The 19,604-nt window shown below is 37.1% G+C and overlaps 1 protein-coding gene across 3 annotated transcripts in view; it reads left to right on the top strand.

The window, feature by feature from the left end:
* Nucleotides 1-19,604, top strand: part of ANO10 (anoctamin 10) — a 121,466-nt gene that overhangs the window by 63,949 nt on the left and 37,913 nt on the right. For all 3 annotated transcript variants that reach the window (XM_066193832.1, XM_066193847.1, XM_066193839.1), the window contains one exon: nucleotides 16,252-16,368. In XM_066193832.1, coding sequence (XP_066049929.1) covers nucleotides 16,252-16,368 — 117 coding nt within the window. The remainder of the gene's footprint in view (nucleotides 1-16,251; nucleotides 16,369-19,604) is intronic.

Raw genomic sequence — 19,604 nt, 5'->3', positions numbered from 1 at the left:
GTCATTCCTGCCTTCATTTGGAATGGAACAATATGCCATCTGGGGATGTGGAACCTGCTAGCTTTGGCTACACTCGATTTATTAGATAATTAAACTTAGAAAATCTCATACATGATTTTAATTTATGTTTGCTCAACAAAAAAGTCTTGATCCAGCTTTGTATGGCTAGTCTTTAATTTCAGGGTAATTATTATTAGTGCTTGTCTGTTTCAGTGTTTCAAGTACTTGGACAAACCATAAATATTGTATAGTAAGACAGAACTTATAAAATACAGGTGTCTGATTTCAGGCATCTGCATGTAGTTACAAAAGTAGCATTGACCTGATTTTCAGAACTAGAGCACTGCTGGTTGTGCCAACAAAAATAGAGCATGCTGACACTTTCTCAGAAATTGGTTTTCAGCATATGATCTCCAAACTCGTGATCTGAGGTATGTGGTGATAGGGGATTGCTTTTCATTTTTCATTTCCAGAGCTATTGTCTGGCTTAATAATATTTGTTACTCTAATCTGTGGATGAAGACGTGTTCATTCCACTTTTAGTCTTGCTCTGCCTCTCTGCTATGAGGCATACAGGTCTTTTTGTCATGTGAACTTCATAGCTAAATGGGTTTGCAGGAAAAAGGAAAAATTGCTATTAGTGTTAAAAGTTTTAAGAAGGAGCCAGTAAGATGAGCTTGTGTTTCACCATTCAGCACTATTCTTTCCTTTTTAATCATAAATCTGTGCCTTCTTGCTTGTTTTGTCATTGATCAAAACTGTGGTGTTTTGCGCAGGAGCTCAGACTGAGTCATCAGTGTACAAGGAGGATGTGGGACTGAGGAATATGCAGGTATCTGGCTGAACTGAATTAAAATGGCCTTGCCCAGAACCCAATTAGGAATTTTATGTCAGGCATGCTGCCTTTATGCTCCTACCCATCTTCAAGCAGCACACGGCCCACCCCTGCTTTCTGTGTATGCTTAGGGAGAAGCTGCTACTCCCAGCTGGCTTTCCTCTGCACTGAGGGAATGCTTTGCTGATGGACTACAAACAGCAAAGGCTATTTGCACTATTTAAGCTTCTCCCTCATGATTGGAAGCTGTGTTGGCAATCATTCAAGATAAAAACAAAGCTAGTATTCTTGAAAACGCTTTTAGTCAAGTTATAAACCTTGTTTCTCATGATGGAGCGTTGCTCAATTGCAAGCACTTTCAGATACAAAGGTTTACTCTGGAGGTGAATATATAAAAGCAAAATTCATAAAGTAACTTTACTTTGTGTAAAGTAGATCTGTTATTCAGAAGATTATAAAAGAAGTTCATACAAGTTATTGAAGAATAGATTGTCCACTGGGAAGCATCTAAGTGCATACAAGGAAGAAATATGATGTACTACAGAGGCAGTGCAAGTCTGCTCTGCCATCTCTCCTAGACCTGTTATTGACTGAGTTATGGCACGTGCATTTTAGGTAGCCGACCTGGTTGGCATTTCTGACTTGTTAGCTGTGAGCTGTTGAACATAAGTCTTACAGCAAGGGAAAAGAAAGAACATTAAAACAATCCCAAAGCTTTGATTAGCACTGTGCTATTTAATCATTTGTATTCAAATGGAATTTTTTATTGGCAAAATTGGATTTTGCCACTCCTGATTGCCTTATGGAAGAATGCAAGGGATCCCTGATCTTAATACCAGTTTTTTTCCCAGTGACACAATCTAACCACGCTTACTTTCAGAAACGGTATATAAGTGTTGAATGTCAAGAAAATATGTATTATGTTTGAAGCAAATAATTGGCTGTCTCTGTTGCTTCTCTGCATTTAAGAGAGACAAGTATACATTCTGAAAAACAGCTCTATGTGTAATGTTACAAGCAGCATTATATATTCAGAAAACTGTATGGTTTTAAATGAATCATTTTTAAAAAACACTGTTGCTATACAAATATCTAGAAAGAGAAGACACTTAACACTTGAAAACAACATGTGAGCCATCACCCTAGGTTTTCTATTTATAGCAGTTCCTTAATGATTGAATCTCTGCCATTCTTGCAGTAAGCCTAGATACCATACCCTGTTTGGAATGGGCCAGGTTTGCTGTGTTGGATGCAAACGATGGGTCTTGGGCATCAGTCTTTTGGAGTACACAGGAGTGGCATGCTAATTGTGTGAATGGCTATCTCCTCACTGTTAATATCAGATACAGAACTGAGGGCTCCTGAGGCATAGCACCTCAGCAGCTTTGCCAATAACATATAATAATAACAAGAAGCGTTATTAGAGTGCATTTTTAAAGGGAATATGTTCAGAACTGGCAGTGTGAATTACAGGTTCATCAGAGAAGCCCAGTACTTCACCCTGTTAAACATATCCTGCTGCTGATGGGGCAAAAAAAGACTACTTCTGCTGTGCAGCAGCAAGTTCACTTGGAGATAAAAAGTTTGACAGTATTCTAAAAGTATGAAGGAGAATTTAATTAAAATAAAGGTCAGCCGTATATATTTAAGCTCTAAAAAAATAATCAAAGGACAAAAAAATTGAATTGGTCATGTGAAGGTAAGATTGCTGGCATGGTGGGGAATAAAAAGAAGGGAAAGAAATGGAAAGGTGAACTTTTAACCCAACTGAAATAAATTAAATCTGTGTCCCTCAAAAGCAAAGCATTGTCAGAAAAATTACCCTTACTAACAACCAAGCATGTCCTTAATGAGATCAAGGACTTAACCTCTGACAGAACAGGGTAACAAAGCACCTCTCCAATCAATACAACTGTATCTTGTTGCCTCTCTTTCAGTGTTACAGGATAATTAAGTAAACCTTTTCTGCAATAGCATCCTTTCCTTTAGAAATGATATTTTAGAATTCTAAAGCATGTTTTGTATTTGCTTCAGGCAATGCAATTTGACAAAAATACTCTTGCCATTTACCTGGTTTTAAAGTCTAAGTATTCATCCTGAAAGATGAATGATTCTGAAGAATGGCTGATATCTTCAGAAGCATCCTCGACATTAATGATCCTCAAATATTTTTGTTTTGAACTGTATTACCTAATGCTCTTTGTCTGTGGGAGAGAAGTTAAGCAAAAATTAGTAAATGTAACATGGGAAGATGCTAAATTATTTAAAACTAAAGAATCCCCTGCTCACAAAACAGCAAGAAAAAACTCAAATTTCTGAAAATCTGGGCCGGGATAAAATAGGGTGATATACGTGTGCCATGTGTTCAGTGATGGAGTGTTTGAAACATAGTAGCTGATTTTAAAAGATCAAGTATGCAGTAAAAAAAAAAAAAAATCATTGCCTTCATGGTCATGTGAAACAAAAGCAGAAGCAGTACAATGTTTGAAACTTTCCTAGTTTACATCTGACATTCCTGTAAATTCTGAAAACAATCTAGATTCTTTTCAGATTTGAGGCTTGTTCCCACTGAAAGTGAACAAGGTCTTATGAACTAGTCTGCTGACTAGTAAAGGCACTATTTCTGGCTTGAGAGAGCTTGGTATCTGTGGTGCTAAATCCTTCATCATAAAAATGGATTTTAAATTGCTATATACAGCAAAGTCATTTTATCTAACCCCAAACCATTCAATATTATCAAAGAATAGTAATGTTCCCCTGGGTTTGAAGGAAAAATATACTCAATTTTATTCTTATAATGCTTTTTGTCATGCTGGAAGGTCTTACTTTTGAACAATGCTTGACTGAGAGTTTTCTTCCCTGTGTTTGAGACATACTTGTATTTCTTCTCTGAGTAAAAATGCTGGATGAGATGTTGGGGAAAAAATGTAATAGCAAAACTTATTTATGAGCCTGTTTGTTATCTGACATGACTTTAACCTTTTGCTATGTGTAACAGTTTACTAAGTTAGAAGATAATTCCTTAATTGTTATGCCACAAAACTCCATATATCAAGTACTGCCAGATCTCTCAAGCATTCCTGGACACGTTCTCCCTTTGTACTTTTTTAACCTTTTTTGAGAATATGGGGAAAACGTTTGTACACAAGGTTGTGTGTTCTTAGATTAACAAACAACACTTGGTCAACTATATAAGAAGGGAGGAAAAAACATAAGATCTAGGCCAGGAAGGTTTAGAGATTTCTACTCTCAAGTAACAGCTCTTGAAGAACTTCCAAGGGAAAAAGACAGGGTCTCAACGAAGTGAAAATTTTCTTCGTGTTTTGCCTGTTCACAGTGCTGTGGTTTTGTTTTGTAGTTCAGATTCATGTGACTGTTGAGGGAATCCGTTAGGATGAAAGATTTGAAATGTTGTGATCCTTCAGTGTTTTCGCTTTTATAAACATGTTTCTTTTGAAGATGATAATTGCATTAATATACCAGGATTGCCTATTTTTAGAGGTGAGCACCTGTCTCTGCACCCCAGGAGTCATCTTGTCCCTTTTGGAGCCAGCAGGGTGTGGAGATGGTAAACTGGCATACATTGCTGTTCGGGGGCAGTGAAGCTGGCAGAGTGCTGGGGCATCACAGTCCATTCCAAAGCATGCTCTGTTTGCAGCAAGTCTTGCCCTTATGCCCCAGCTTTGCTAGTTCCTGTACATTCATATCCTTTTGCCTTCTGTGTATGCTTCTCTCATTTGTCCTGAGGAACTCTCCTTACCCACACTTAGCACAAAAACAGGAGCAGTAACTTGCTTCGTCTACAAGCAGAAGGAAAGTCACTGTAGAATAGTTTCATTTCCAGCATTTCCCTAGAGAAGAAAGAATTACTTTTCAGTCTGGTCATAAGGCAAATCAGTAAGTACAAATGGTCCCCAGATTCAGGAAGTAAATACCTGATTTTCATCAGTCTCTGTATGCAGACACATGACTGGTTCAAAACTCAAAGTCTCTGGGATACACACTTCAGTAACACCATCGTCCTGGTTCACAGCAAGCCCAAGTCACTGCTGCTAGAAGTTATTCCTGTAGTGAGGTAATGTCTCTTCACAGCTTTCTCTCATTCCCAGATTTAGTTTTAAAGCTGAGATACTGTTCTTTTTGGTATCATGTTACCTCTTTCAGTCATTAGTAGCAGGTCTTCTAAAGTCACAGGTAGAGGTGATTTCTTCCTTCAATCCCTAGACTGTTCAGCATCTCTGGACTACAGGGGTCAGTTTTGTTGAGATTCATGTGTGAAGTATCTCAGTTTTCCACCTGTCTCTGCTTGCTTGCATGCATGTTATAATTACACAAGGACCTGTTCAGATTTAGTTACTAAGGTCCAGGATCTTACCTGACATCTCAGTGTTACCAATTTGAGATTCTTGAGGTATATTTCAGAGCCATGTTCAAAATTGCTAGTTAATTAATTTTAAATTGAAAGTGTCCTTCTCAGCTGAGATCATTTCTGCCACAGAACGAGTCAGCTGCAGGTTTTTATGGCTGATTATTCCTATGTGATAATGTTTCATAGCAACAAAGTGATGCTGAACTCTTGCTGCAAGTTGGTCTTGCTCCAAATGGTCTTAAAATTCTAATTGAATCTGTAAATACAGCTCCTCTTTTGGGGGGTTTTTTTGGATGTTTTTTTTTTTCTTTCAGCCTTGCTATTTGTAGGGAGATGAGAAGTTGTGCTTACTACATGTTGTCAAAACTCTTACACCACTGAGATTAAGCTGTTGGTTTCCTCTTCTGACTGTAGTTCCAAAGGCAAAACTACCAAGTCTCAGAAAAAAACTCTTAAATGAGTAAGTAAGTAAAGGCATTTGTTGGTGTATTATTATATTTGCTGGTATTCCCTTTCTCCTTATATCGGAACTCAGCTGACAACCACTTCTGTTTCGAATGTGAATTTTTTGAGATGTCATAGATGTCCACTGAATTTGTCAAGCCGTTAAACATTGGGTTATGCTGATATTTTTGGAGACCAGTACTGCACTGATGGAACTATGGGTACCCCGGGGTATAGGAATTACTGCTTTGTAGTCTTGATGTTGGGATTTGCATTCTGACTCACATTCTCAGCTGACAGAAGAACTTGATAGAATCGCTGAGTGCCGCTGTGTGAAGCATGGCTTGTTCTTCCTCTCTTGTGAAGAATACACTTTTCCAAGGGTTCTGCATTCCTTAAAACCGTAAGCAGTTCTGGAAATGTTTCTTAGGCTGTTTTTATGTGGGTGCATAAAGTTGGGAGGTGTGTTATTGCTGCAAAACTCCAACTTGCGCGTGACACAAAGAGTTCCACGTTAACTGCAGGATTTTGTCTCAGAAGTGAATTTTGCTCACGGTGAAAGATTGTCTTTTTGTCAGCTTGAACAGACCAATTGTGTTCCCACAAAGCTGAAGCAGGTCAGCAGCAAAGGCTAAACTCTGGGCTGTGGCTCTGTTGCAGGGATCTGCCATGGCCATAAAAGCTGATGTGAGAATTGCATGGCTAGCTTCCAGCACCTTTGATGAAGAACTCTTTTTTTATAGCTAGGGCAGGTAATGGAGTTCCAAAACAGAGAGAATTTTGTGAACACCCATCCAGAGAAAAGACAGATAAAGAGGGCTTGAGGAGGATGTATAGGCCTTTATTTTTTTTTAAGATACAGTTTTAATGAAAGCTTTTTAGGAGTTGGCAGCATATCCAAACACCTGCTGCAGTGTTTAATTAAAATACTCTAGCTGAATGGAAAGCTTTTCTCCTGACCTTTATAGAAAAGCAAAGGATTATTTGACTTCGCATAGTTCTGACAAAAAAACCCCTTAGTTTTTACAGGATGAAATGCAGGTGATGAATTCCCAATAGGAAAAATTGTGGTTTTCTCCTACACAATTGTTTCAGATGAGTTAGTTTTATTGGACCCTTTTCAATTAATTTGTTTTGATTAAAATTGCACAGGAATAGAGATGACAATTAATCTGCAGATTATAGTGTGAAATATTGCAATACCATTTGTTTATTCTCTGATGAGTCATGCCTGTGACATTTTGCTTATTATTTAACTTTACATGATTCACCTTTTGGTCCAGATTAAAACGTGCCATGTCCTACAGAGTTTACTTACAGCTTCTAACAGAAATAGAGCAAAGCAAACCACTTAGAACAGGGTGAATGCAATACAGTAGGAAGAAAGCTGTGCATTACACTAAAATCTTGACTCCCTCAGTGAAAATGCATTGGCAGTGTGGTGAAACACTATATTTTGTTTAAAACATGTTTATTCAGTTATGGTTCTTTATTTATCTTGGTGTTGTGAGGCAAAGGGATTTTTCACCAGGATGAATGTTCTTGTGAATCAGCTTTGAAAGCATCCTAAGACTGTTGCATGTAAAGCCAGGGAGTTGTGAGAGAAATAAGCAAATAGCTGTAAATACAGTGCAGTGGATCTAGTTGGAGGAGTTGTTATTCTCACTTAAAGATACAGTGTATATCATCTTGAAGAATGACTGGCTGAGACTTCACTCTTAAAACTAAACGCCGGTTACCTTTTTTGTTTCTTGCTGCCAAGATGACAGAATATCAATTTCAGTGTTTAAAATTGTTTAAATTCTAATGTAGATACAACATTACCTCTTCCATTTCCAGTTTATAAACTGGAAAAGAAAAAAAAAAAAAAGGTCAGATAAGTCTAATTGTCTTTCAGTCTCCAGAACCACCCCACAGTTTTGTGAAAACCATCTGTAAGGCTTGTTGAAGTATAGTGGATTTGCTTTCATATGTGTACATTTTGGTATCTTTGCTCAATCTGTCCACAGCTCAGTTAGAAGTTTTATGTCTGTTCACTTCGGCTTGGAGTAGGACAAGTGAGGTTTGGTTGAGGCAGGAACAAAGAGTTTCTAAAATCTGTGATGTTTGCAGACAGATTCTGTTTATCACTGAACTAACAGTAGTTTTAAAACCCTGGCAGAGACATTGCTTTATGTGTCCTTACTAATCACAGATCAGGCAACCAAGGAGGAATTTCTAAGTCCTGGAACAGAATTCCTTACAATGCATAAGTATGGCGGCTCATACTATAATTTCCTTGTATCTTTTTTTCACAGTATTAAATCATACAAAATGCATGATTTAAATGTGGAAAGAAGTATAAGTTTTGCAGATTAATAGAAAATGGCAATTTTCACTGCTTTCCTTGATGTGGAACATTAGGGCATTTTGACAATAAACTATACCTGTCAGTATGGAAGCCGATATGTAACGTTAGCAATCAGCTAAGAGGCACCTTCATATGGCTTGTATTAATCATACTGTCAATTTTAATTCCATGGGCCTCCTTCTTTCCACTTTTCACTTAGAATTTATTTCAGAGCATGATCAAAGCTCTGCTGTTCATTGCATTCAGCATTAGCTAATTTGGCTTTTGGCAACTCTCATCCCAGTTCCTATTAAACGCTGGCCATAAATTGAGATAAGCATTGTGCCAAAACATTTCAGGATTACCTAATGGTAGCATAGAGATGGGTGTATTATCATGCTAGTTTGAAGACTGTTGGGTTACTGCAAAATTTACCATTAGCAGATACTTACAACCTCCAAGACAAATGCACACCTACAGCTATTTTTTTCATGTCTTCTGGACTGACTACAGGATTAAACAAATGTGAGAAAAATCTTGTTCCTGTAACATGTCTGAAACACTCACTTATGTATGCTCTAGTTTTATAGAGGCTTTTGTACAGACAGTTTTGCAAGTGTGCTGTATCATAAAATATTTTGGGTCACAGAATATGCTGTGTTTATACAACAAGATTATTATGGCAACTGTTTTATTTCCCAAGCTGCAGTCAGTTAGGGATCTGTATAGAAGACTGATACCAGAAGACCTTTTATTTAATTTTTTTTGTTTCAGCCGGTGTTTCTAGAACATGCTGAATGCTTAATTTGTAGTGATAGATACAAAAATGGCAATTTCCCTGGTGAGGGAGAGAAATGCTGCTTGGGTATGTAAGTAAAACACCCTCTCTACTAGCACTTGGCCCTCTTTTTTTTTCATACTTTAGTCTTGAAGAAGTAATCTGAAGGTAGGCTTAAAATTCCAGTGCAAAAAAGTCTATAAAAAGCCTTGAACAGATATGGAAATGGTGAGAAGTAGTGAACTAGTGGCTTTTTTTTCAGTGCAGGTGAGTTGGTGACAAAATTTCCATAGATTTTGGGCTGCCTCACATCTTAATTGTTGTTGGAGAAAATTGCAGAGGATAGTTGGGCTTCTAAATCTTTTCAAAATGTCTAATAAAACCAGGTAATGCTTCAGTTCATTACTGGCTGAATATGCTATGTAACAGCTGTGGTTCAAACGCTAGAAAAAAAAGTTATAAATAATTAGAAAATTTGTTTTTTTAAAAATGCTGAATTACTAGAAAGCGTAATGGTGCCATAAGACAGAAAAATAGTCACAATTGTGTAATTGCAAGATTACTTGTGCTTTTGAGTTTATGGAGTGTATCTTTTGATGGAATATTCATTTCTTTATTTGACTTCCCCGATTTAATAAATACTTATTTAATTGAATTGTTTAAATTTGTATCTGATCTAAATACTTTCTAGGGCTTTCCAAAAGCAGGACTAAGTTTGAGAAATAGGACTGGCTTCCTATTCTTGCTTTCCAACCAGTCTTGTAGAGATCTTTTAGAACACTGAAGGCCAAGTACAAGAATATGTAAGGGCAGAAGAGACCAGCTTCCTTACTAGGAGTTGATGTTTATAGTATTTTATTTTTTGCTTTGTTTAACTCATTGCTTCTGCAGTTGCTTCCTGGAAACATGAACACACAGTCTGTTTCCTAAAGATTATATTAACTTTTTTTTTTAATTTAAAAAAAAACCCTTTCTTGTTATGTTACATTTTAGTCTCTTGCTCAGGAGTGCTGGTATGGAAATGTCTTTTTTTTTTTTTTTCCTCCTTTTCATTTTGATAGTATATGAAGCAATTGTAGTATTCAGAATAAATTTACTCCTTCTGAGGGAAACCAATTCAATAGTCTTAAGGCATGAGACAGACTTGTCTGGAAAGAGGTGTGTTTTAGTGCTAAAATGAACCTGGATTCTCATGATGTAGCTTAATACTTAGGAGTTGAAGGATACCTCAGAACTGCGTATTAAAGCCTGGTATCTTTTTCAGCATAGATTTCTGGTTGTGACGTTTTACAGTGGATTGGTAATAAAAAATACAGACCAGGATTTCTGCACTACCTAAGACAGTTTCTGAAGTGTAAATGCAAGGAGACACCGTGCAAGCTGCCATTCTTCCTTTCAAACTCACAAATTTGGTATGGTGCATTCAGCCACCTTTAGGAAAAAAAGAAAGCATTGTGATTCAGCCATTCAGTTTTAAGATCCAGACTTGGGCGTTTTTAGGCTTAAATGTTTTTCTGAATCTAAATATATTCATAGATATGCTTAACACTAAACATAAGCTTAAATACTCCATTGAGCGGGTCTAGGTTTCAAATGTGCTGGTGCAGTTAACTCAGGATGGGTGATGGGCTCCTGCCCTTCTGACAGTCTGTGAGACGTTCAGGCAGAAATGGAGCTGCCAGGTTTCCTTGGGCAGCCTTTGTGTGTGTGTGTGTGCTCAGGATGTGAGAGGAGGAAACGGATGTTCTGTTACAGATGATAAATGGACCGGATAATGCTGTCTGCTCACACTCCCCAACACATTTTGTAATAAGCTTCTGCTCACATGCATCTACCTCAGCCACATTTTAATGGGATAGGCTGAGCTCTCCCTGCTGGGTGGGTTCTTTTAAGTTTGGAGTTTTGAGGTTTCATATTTAAAATAAATGCCTTCCACCTTTTGTGAAAGTTGAAGATCTATAGGTAAAGTAATAAATATAGACTATTTATAAATATATAAAAATTAGATTATTGTTATGTTGAGGCATTTTATCTGTGCTCTGAGGTAGCAGTGCACAGGCTGACAGAAGTTTCACTCTGATCTAAAGAATGTGCTTTAGGATGCTCCTGTTAGAGAACTGTCCCAGCTTGGTGAAGATACAAACTTCTGAAACATCTCTGGTTTACGTGCTTTGTAGTGTCTTAAAGAAGCACATCAAGTGTAAGTGCATGAATTTTCACCTGTACTGAGCATTCTCCAGTTGAGAACTGAGACACGTTTCACAGTGCTGGAGTGGCAAGAGGCACTGGATCTGAGGCAGGAAGGCTGCACTTCAGTCCTAGTGTTTCCCTGGAGTTTCAGCAGGAAGGAGGCTGAAATGAGGGAGAAAGGGGCTGTGCTGCTTTGGGAATAAATAAGTAGGGTAGATGGAGCTCACAGATGGTGGCAGGTGTTAGGATTGTGAGTGTGTGCATGTGGATGTTTGTGGAAGAGAAGATTAATGGGAGAGGTGAAGAAGCCATGAAATAGACACAACATGTAATAACTTTTTTGTCATTTTCCCCCACTCCTCCCCCAGGATTTTGGACATTTGTGGAAAAAATGAAAATTTGAAAGAAAAATTCCGTAATAATATATGAGATATGTGATTTTAAAAGCAGAATTTATCAGAGTAGCAGAAGAAAGGCCCTTTTTTAAGTCCTTCAGCTGTGATAATTTTGTACCATTAGCAAGACTCTCTAGTGAAGCCATTCATTCTACAGGAGGGAAAGAAGGTTTGGTCATGTTTTCTTCTAATGTATATTACGGAAATGTTTGCTCATGAATTTATTGATGTGTATTAAAGACAACTTAATGTAATTGAACTTCATGAGCTTTATGAAGATTTTTCTTTGCCTGTGTTGCTCCCTTGACAATTATTTTTCACTTTCCTCCTGCCTTTTTTTCTCCTCTCAGAAAGATGCAAGACCCACAAAACTAAAAACTGTTGCCCCTAAAAGACAGGATTCGGCTTGGTGGTGTTCTTTTGGTTGGGGTTTGTTGTTGTTGTTTATTTTTTTGTTTGTTTTGTTTTGTTTGGTTGTGGTTTTTTTGTTTGTTCTTAGTGTTTGAATTTAGCTTACTTAAATGTCAGAATACTGTGATCTGGAGTCCTAGCAAGGAAGCTAATGATCTCCCTGCCTTCTGCTCTGACAACAACATGATTCTGCAGTGATGTTTTCCTTTGGCAAAGGCCAGCAGAGGACAGAGGTTTCAAGTGAGGCGCCATTCTCAGATGTTGGCTTTTGTGTAGGTTTCCTCACTTATGCATAGTTAATAACCAGAGACCATCTTTCTTCAGAGAGTATGGACTGGTTCTAGGCTGGACTAGGTCCACATTTCTGAGTTTAATTGGAAGTTTCGATGAATACTAATTATAAAAAAGGCTTTTGATGCAAAATTTTATTAATTGTCTCCCCAAGCTGATGTTTGGCAGGCACTTTATCAGCTAACCAGCAACACAGCTACTGCTTGTGTTCTTTTTTCTTTCCTTTTTTTTTTTTTCTTCAGTTGAGTAGGTTTTGTCAGGAATTGCTGTGGTAAAACCACCATAGAAATCAAATTAGCTGTTCATAATTTCAGGAATTTAACCCTAATTTGCAATTTCTGCTTTAGAAGAGGCGAGGCTGGGGACCCACTGCTGCAAAACACAGCTGCTGCTTCTGCTCTTGTCGGTGGCTTTGCAGAGCAGAATAGTTCTTCTGGCTCTCCAAGCACCTGGCATAGAACCATAAGAGTTTGATGGCAGTGCATTTATTGGGGGAAGAGATTCAGTGCTGTTTGTGTGCTTGGGACACTGCAAAATAAGAGGGGCCTTTGCCGTTGGCATTGGAGAGCTTACAGCTTGTGGGAATGTTACCCAGGTTTTTGCTTGCAGTGGAATAGTCCTCTTGAAATCGTGAAGGGCATGTTCTTGGAAACAACACTATTTTTTAATGGTTACAGCTAGAAATAATGGTTGGGTTTGCAACCTGTTTTCAACAAAAAAACCAAACCAAAACAAAAAAACCCCAAACCAAAAACCAGCTCTATGAAGAAATTTTTAAGATTGAACAAATACATTTACACTGGTGTAGCAAACTTGGATAAACTTTAGTATTTTGGTTTTATAACGTGTTCATACTAGCTTTAATGTAGTGAAAGCAAATCTTGTTATCTTCTAGTGTTTTAAACTATACTCCTAAGACATTTCTTTTTTGAAAGCAGATGTCTGCTTTTTGTGGATCTGACTTGCAGGAGTTCTACTAAACATGATTGAGAAATCAGTATGGGAATGTGACTCATAAATGAACTTAAGTACTCGACTCCCTTTTCTTTCAATTTCTCTTGAATAACTACTTACATTTCCTTTTTCAAGTTATAATTTCAAAATGAAATGTAAACTGTTAATAAAATAGATCCATTTATTTTCAAGCGGTTTCATGGATCACATGACCCAGATTCATAATTTCTGCCTTGATGGTTTCATTAATACTGTTCCAAATTTGCAAATAAGAACAGCTGGAAAGATTATCCAAGGGAGGCTGTTTATCTGATGTCTTTTTTCAGGTTCATGGCAGTTATGAGGTGGGCTTGAACTCTATTTTCAGTCTCTTAAGTCCAGTGTGTTTTCTGAAGTCACAGATCTTGCACACATTCCCCGCAGTCTGGACACTTTATGACTGGTAAAGCATTATTTTCATGGGAGGGAAAAGAACGTTAAAAAGCCATTCAGAGGGACAAACCGAAGGTCTACCTAACCCTGTAATTTTTTAAATTTTTTTTTTTTTTTTTTTTTTTTTTTTAACAATGGCCCTTAGTGGATGCCTAGGAAAGACATGACAGTGGGGCAGGCAAAAGTAGTGACTTCCCATTTCTGTACTCCAACTTTTAATCCCTCTCTGGCATGAAGACTGAGACAGAGCTTCTGCATTCATGTTTAAGGTTGTGTCCTTGTGTTTGTTGGCTGAGTTGTGCTAGCATGAAAACTGATTTCTGACAAGCACCTAGTTAGTTAATGCTGCAGTAAAACTGATCTCATAGTGAAGCAATTAAAACACGTTACCTTTCTAAATTTATTTGAAAAGATACAATGTTTTCCAGGATTAGCTACAGTATTTTTGGGGGGGTTTGGTTCTGGTTTCCCTAGATGTCTCTTCTATTTCTTCCTCACCTGTATCAAAAATGGGAAAAACCTAGTCAGTCTCTGTCCTGCTTAATATTATTTACATTTGCTTGAAATTATTTGTTGTATTTTCTTAAAAACTGTTTGAATTTGGAACTACTTTGAAGTCTCTGTGTAGAGTTACTTGCTTGACTTATGTTTTTAAAACTCCTCAAGAGGCAGTGCTTGAATAATTACAGTTGCAAACTTTGATTTTTCATTCCTTAATACGATTTTAAAAATACAGGGTTTGTTTTTTTTTTGTTGAGCTATCTGAGATGAATCCCAGTACTAAGGACTTCAGGCATCTGCTAGTGACATTGTGTGGTGCTGAGTCTCTTTTTAACTGTCCATTGTAACTTTTCAAATAAATATCCTTCTCCAAATGCCGTAGTTTTTGTTAATTCTGTCTTAAGCATAAGATTTTAGCCCAATTCTGTTATTTAGTTTTGAGTAATTCCCAATTTGATCTCCTTTTTTTTTTTTTTCGTTTACATTCCAAAATTCTGTGGATTAGTTACTCCCCTTCAACCTATGATCACTTATGACTCTATTCTGCATAGGAGTATTGTTTGTCTTGTTCAATTATTGTCTTCAACATTTTACATTTTTCCGTTTTAAGGATTCCCCCAAAGCTGACTCTGATACATATTTTATTGCTGTGTGTTTCTAGCATAAGCCAACATTATTTGCTATCGTTTTTCTTTTTGGAAGAAAAGTTTCTTAGTAGCAGACAGTATTAACTAGAGAGGGAGAAGAAAATCTAAATGAGTTAATGTTGTACTGTTGACATAATTTTTTAAATAATGTGATATTAACTATTGCATTACACAGCAATCAATACCTACAGATTCATTAATCTTTTTCTCTTTGTTTTCATTGTATCAATTTTCAGCCTTCCTTTCACCGCTTTAAAGAAAGTATTCCTTGTAATGTTTTTTTCCTAGACCTACTATGTTTCTGCAATACAGTTGAAGAAATATTTTAACGTATGGCTCTTTGTCATTGTTCTGTTACCATAATCTGACTTTTTACTTTAACTCTTATGTGTTACCTCTTTAGAGTTTTGCCACAGCTCCTGTGAAGTCTGTAGTGTTTTCTTTAGCTTCTTGCTTCTGTAATACCAGAATCTGAGGGGTTTTGGTCTGTTACGTTGTTACTCACGTGCCAAAGTTCATAAAGCTCACACAGTTCAGCAAAATGGTATTTCAGAAAGGAGCACTGCTCTGCTTTATTTCATATTTAAAAAATCAAGGGAATTTGGGAAGTAGCTTGATGTGCCATCTAAATTTAGGCGCCTCCGTGAGTATCATCATGGCAGTGTAAGCACGTGCTTGAAGTTAAGCATATATATTTGAGTGTTGCCTTATCTTGGTCAGGGCTTTCTTAGCTAGGAGCAAGTTCCTGCTTTCAAATATGCAGCATACTGTCAACTCAGGCTTTGATAGAAGAAGATTTATTATTTAGATTGTAGTTGACACAAATGAAGAAACAAAACTACGGACTTGACAGTTGGCATTTGGTTTTGTGAGATAGTGCATGTTTAAGTGAAATTTAGAGACTTCTCAGTGATTAGGTTCAACAGAACTTCATGACTGTTTTCTCTTAAATGAGATTATAAAGTTTTGCAATAAATTATGAATAATTTGACATCTTCTACATGGAATGTTTCTCCATTTCCCGCAAAATTTCTGTTCACGAGTGAGCCACTTCCTTAAGGATTACATTTTACTTAGATTTGTTCTCTTCTGATGGTCTCAGGAATGTTTTTGCATTTTAGTATGTTCTCTAATGCAGAAATTCTGTGTTTTTTCCTATCTTTTACAATAGCTTGCTTCATTTGTATATGATACATATACACATGTATGATACATATACACACATATGATATGTGTGCAGTCACATATGTATGTTGTTACAATTTCATCTGATATGTATTTGTGTGTATATATACACATGTAAAAAATTCACTCTGAAATTGTATATGCAGTATATAATATTTCAATTCCTATATACCACTAATATGTTTTAAAAGCTATTATTTTATCTGGAATCACAAATACAAAATTCAATCAGAATGTTAGCGTATACAGTGAAAATAGAATTACTATGAAAATAAGGCAGACTATCTGTGTTTAGATTCAAATTATGAATGACTGCAAACGGAGAAAATGTGGAGTTGAGGCCTGATGTGGTTATAGCAAGCTGTCTTGTACGTGTCACAAGAAATCATTGTTTATGCCTCTATGATTAAAATTTAGAAATATTGTGCTGTTTTCTCTATGCTTCAAACCTCTATAAAATAACATTTTTCTTTTTCCTTTTTTTCCACAGCACTTGCTACTAGCAGTAAAGTTTATCATGGCATTTGTAATTCCTGATAAACCGAGAGATATCCAGACAAAACTCGCCAAATTGGAATTTGAATCTTTAGAGGCTCTCAAACAACAGGTAAGAGCATTTCAGATGCAGCTTCATTTTCTCTTAATCCATCATTGTGTAAGAAGTGGAGCAGAGAGTTTTAACCTATTTATCTGTCCGTTCAACCCACCAATGTATGCAAATACACACCAGAATTCACTGGGTGAATCACTGAATTCACTGGGCAGGGACACTGCCCCTTCAGACAGCTTGAAATCCCTGGTGTGGCTGATAACGTAGCACCTTAAAATGTCTGTTGTCCTTGTGTGTGCAAACATACTTCGTTTTTATTTTATTAAAGGACATTTACCTCTATGAAACATCATTTCATCCCCTGGAGGTGTCCGTTATTACAACACCAGAATTTCTTTCATTTCTGAAATACTATTACAAGTAAACAGTTAACTTGGCTCTATGATTAAACAGAAATGGTTAACAGTCTGAACATGTTTGAAATAATTGTGTTGAGAAGTATATGCATGTGAGGAAATAGTAATGTTGCCTTATTTTACTGTCCATACAGTGTTCTTGTTTTATTGTGTAAAAAGGTATATTCTACAGTATACTTAACAAGCATTCCAAAGCAATTTAGGAAAATAAGGACTAGATTGTTTTAATGAAAGTTTCTGTTCTAACAAATGATTCCATAGAGTCAGTAGTGGAGATCACAAGAGATGGAAGAGTTGCATGGGTTTAGCTTCAGTAGGAGATTTCTACAGAGCTGGTTTTGCAATGGTAGCATTCTTTAGGAGTTTCTGACTGTACAGTGCTAGATGGGATTTCTAAGCTTTCTTAATATCAGAAAACAAATGAAGAATAAAAGCCCCAGCACTGAGCTGCAGAGACTGGTTTCCTGATTTGTTGTTATTTCAGATATTTTCACACTGTAGAGCATGGTTTTACATGAACATGTTCTTGGTGTGCTCGACATGCGCATGTGTAAACCCCTCTATACTATTTATTATGGGCGTAAAATGGAAGGTTACTTTTTAAAGCATCTACTCTAGCTGCATGTGACAAAATGATCTCTTGATTCTGAACAAAGTGAGTCTGTAAACAATACACTGCCTTTTGTAGTTAAAATCCCACCATTTCATGTGATACTCGAACATCACTATTGAGGTTGTCTTTCTTAGTCAGCCGTAACAAACAAAATCCAAATTACACTCGTATCTAATGCCTGATAGTTTTGTTTTGCTTTCCTTTAGTAGGTTGATGTGAAGTTACCAGGAGCTGGCCAGGGATCTCATGGGGTTTTTAGATAATATTAAAAGGAACAGGACTACATTTCTATTTTAGCTGCTCTTTTTCTGTTTTAATTTTGTAGACAGGCAAAACTAGGTCACCCACTGGAACGTTAAGGTCAAGTGAATATAGTCACCTTTGGTTGCAATGTTCCAGCTGGAATATATACAGAGTCTCTTTCAATATGAGTGTGCGTGTCAACAGTTAAGTCTTCATCTCCTATCCTGGCATCTGTGCATTTCTACAATAATATATGCCTGATTCCCAGTTTTTCAGGGTTGCTTCATTAATTCAGTGGCAAAAAGTTAGTCGGAATTCCAGCAAAAATCAGAAGCCTGGCCTAGTTCTCACCTATGCTTTCAGACTTCCTTAAGGATCTAGGAAGAGTATTGGCTGAGTTTCAAGTGTCTTGATAAGTAGTTTAAACGCAAGTATATGCCATCACCTTTTTAGATTTCCTCTGATTGATACTGTGCCATGTATGCCACAGACATGTGGATATTTGGGCTTTTTTCCTTGTTCTTTGGTGGTTTTTGAGTGAAGTATCTGCATTTAAAAGTAGTACATTGGCACTGCAAAAAGATACCAAAATCAGAATCACATTTTCTATTCGTGTTACTGAGAGTCAGCATGGTAATTTATGCTGAATATCTTACTTTCAAGCAAAAAATAAGAACAAAATCCCCCCAAACGTGTATTTAAAACAACAGCCATAACTATTTGGGGTAAATATGTTGTGGGATCCCATGTTATGGAGAAACTGGTTTGTATACTTCCCTGCAAGTATGCATCACATTCCTCTCTTGATGCTCTCCAGACATGCATTCCATTGTGTTTTACCATGTAATCTTTTCGAGTACTGCTGTCTTGGGATGTAGGTATTAGAAGGGTATTAACAATGCCATGCTGTAAACCTCTGAGATGCCAAAACAGATTAATAGGCCCTGTATACAGTGCTTGGAGAGAAGATCTCCTAATACCGCTGCTTTGAACAGTTGTATTGATTATGCTTGGGGTCCCTAACTTTTGGCAGTGGGAGTGCTTTTACATTTTCATTAATGCTAAGCTAATTGCTTTTTAACGTGGTGCAGTGGGGCTGTAAGTATTCTGTTTTCAAATCTGTTTGAAGATTTGAGTGTCTGTTTGAAAGGGATTTTAGGAAATAATGTCTCAGCTCTCTAATAGAGATGAATAGTCATCATTACAGCTTGTTTAAAACCCCCTTCTATATGGTGAAAAATGCCATTTAATAAAAAGGGACTAATTTTTATATTGGAATGTCAGTCTTGTTTTGAAGTTCTCAAACTTTAGGAAAGGTTTTTAGGAATTACTGAAATGTTTCTTTGAAACATTTCTTTACATAGTTTGTGTTAAGACTGTTGAAAAAGGGTAGACTGTTGAATGGGTTAAATAATGTTATTTATTTTGAAAAATACTTTGTTATGCTATAGTCCCAGTATCATAACAAAGTTTCTTAATGTAACTCAGGGCAAAGTATGTTAATCTTTCTGAATCCACATTGAGGGATGTGCTACAGCTGTAGATTTTGCTTCAAATTTCCCTGGTGTCCTTCAATGTAAAGAATGATAGAAGAGGCTGGTTAGACTCTGTTTTTGGGGGAGGTGGGACAGAGAATAAATTAACATGGACTTCATCATGGAGGACTAAAGAGATTATGGATCAAGATTCTTGAAAGAGAAGCAGGAGCGACTCCTTTCACAGTCCCCAAAGTGTTGTCAGGTTCTTTGTTACCTGGAAGGAAACCTGGATAATGGGCTACTAGAAATGGGTATGGTCTGCTGCCACAGTGATGGGCTCTTTTCTGGTGAGCATCCTTCCCCTTCCTGGGGAAAGAGCCACTTGGTAAAGTGGAGTGAGGTGCCCAAGACTCTCCTTGCATCTTTGCAGTACTCTGCTCTGTTGCATATACTTGCTGCAAGTGCAGAAGCATGCCATGCTCTTCAGTTTAGTTCTTATTTTAGGGAAGACTGAGTATAGAGGTGCCTGCAGGCAGCATGGGA

The sequence above is a fragment of the Chamaea fasciata genome, unplaced genomic scaffold, assembly GCF_029207755.1.
Source record: "Chamaea fasciata isolate MVZ Bird 193981 ecotype frontalis unplaced genomic scaffold, bChaFas1.0.hap1 SCAF_1, whole genome shotgun sequence".
In the NCBI taxonomy this organism is placed as follows: domain Eukaryota; kingdom Metazoa; phylum Chordata; class Aves; order Passeriformes; family Sylviidae; genus Chamaea; species Chamaea fasciata.
Note: the sequence above shows the minus strand (reverse complement) of the source record. Positions and strands in the feature narration are given on the sequence as shown.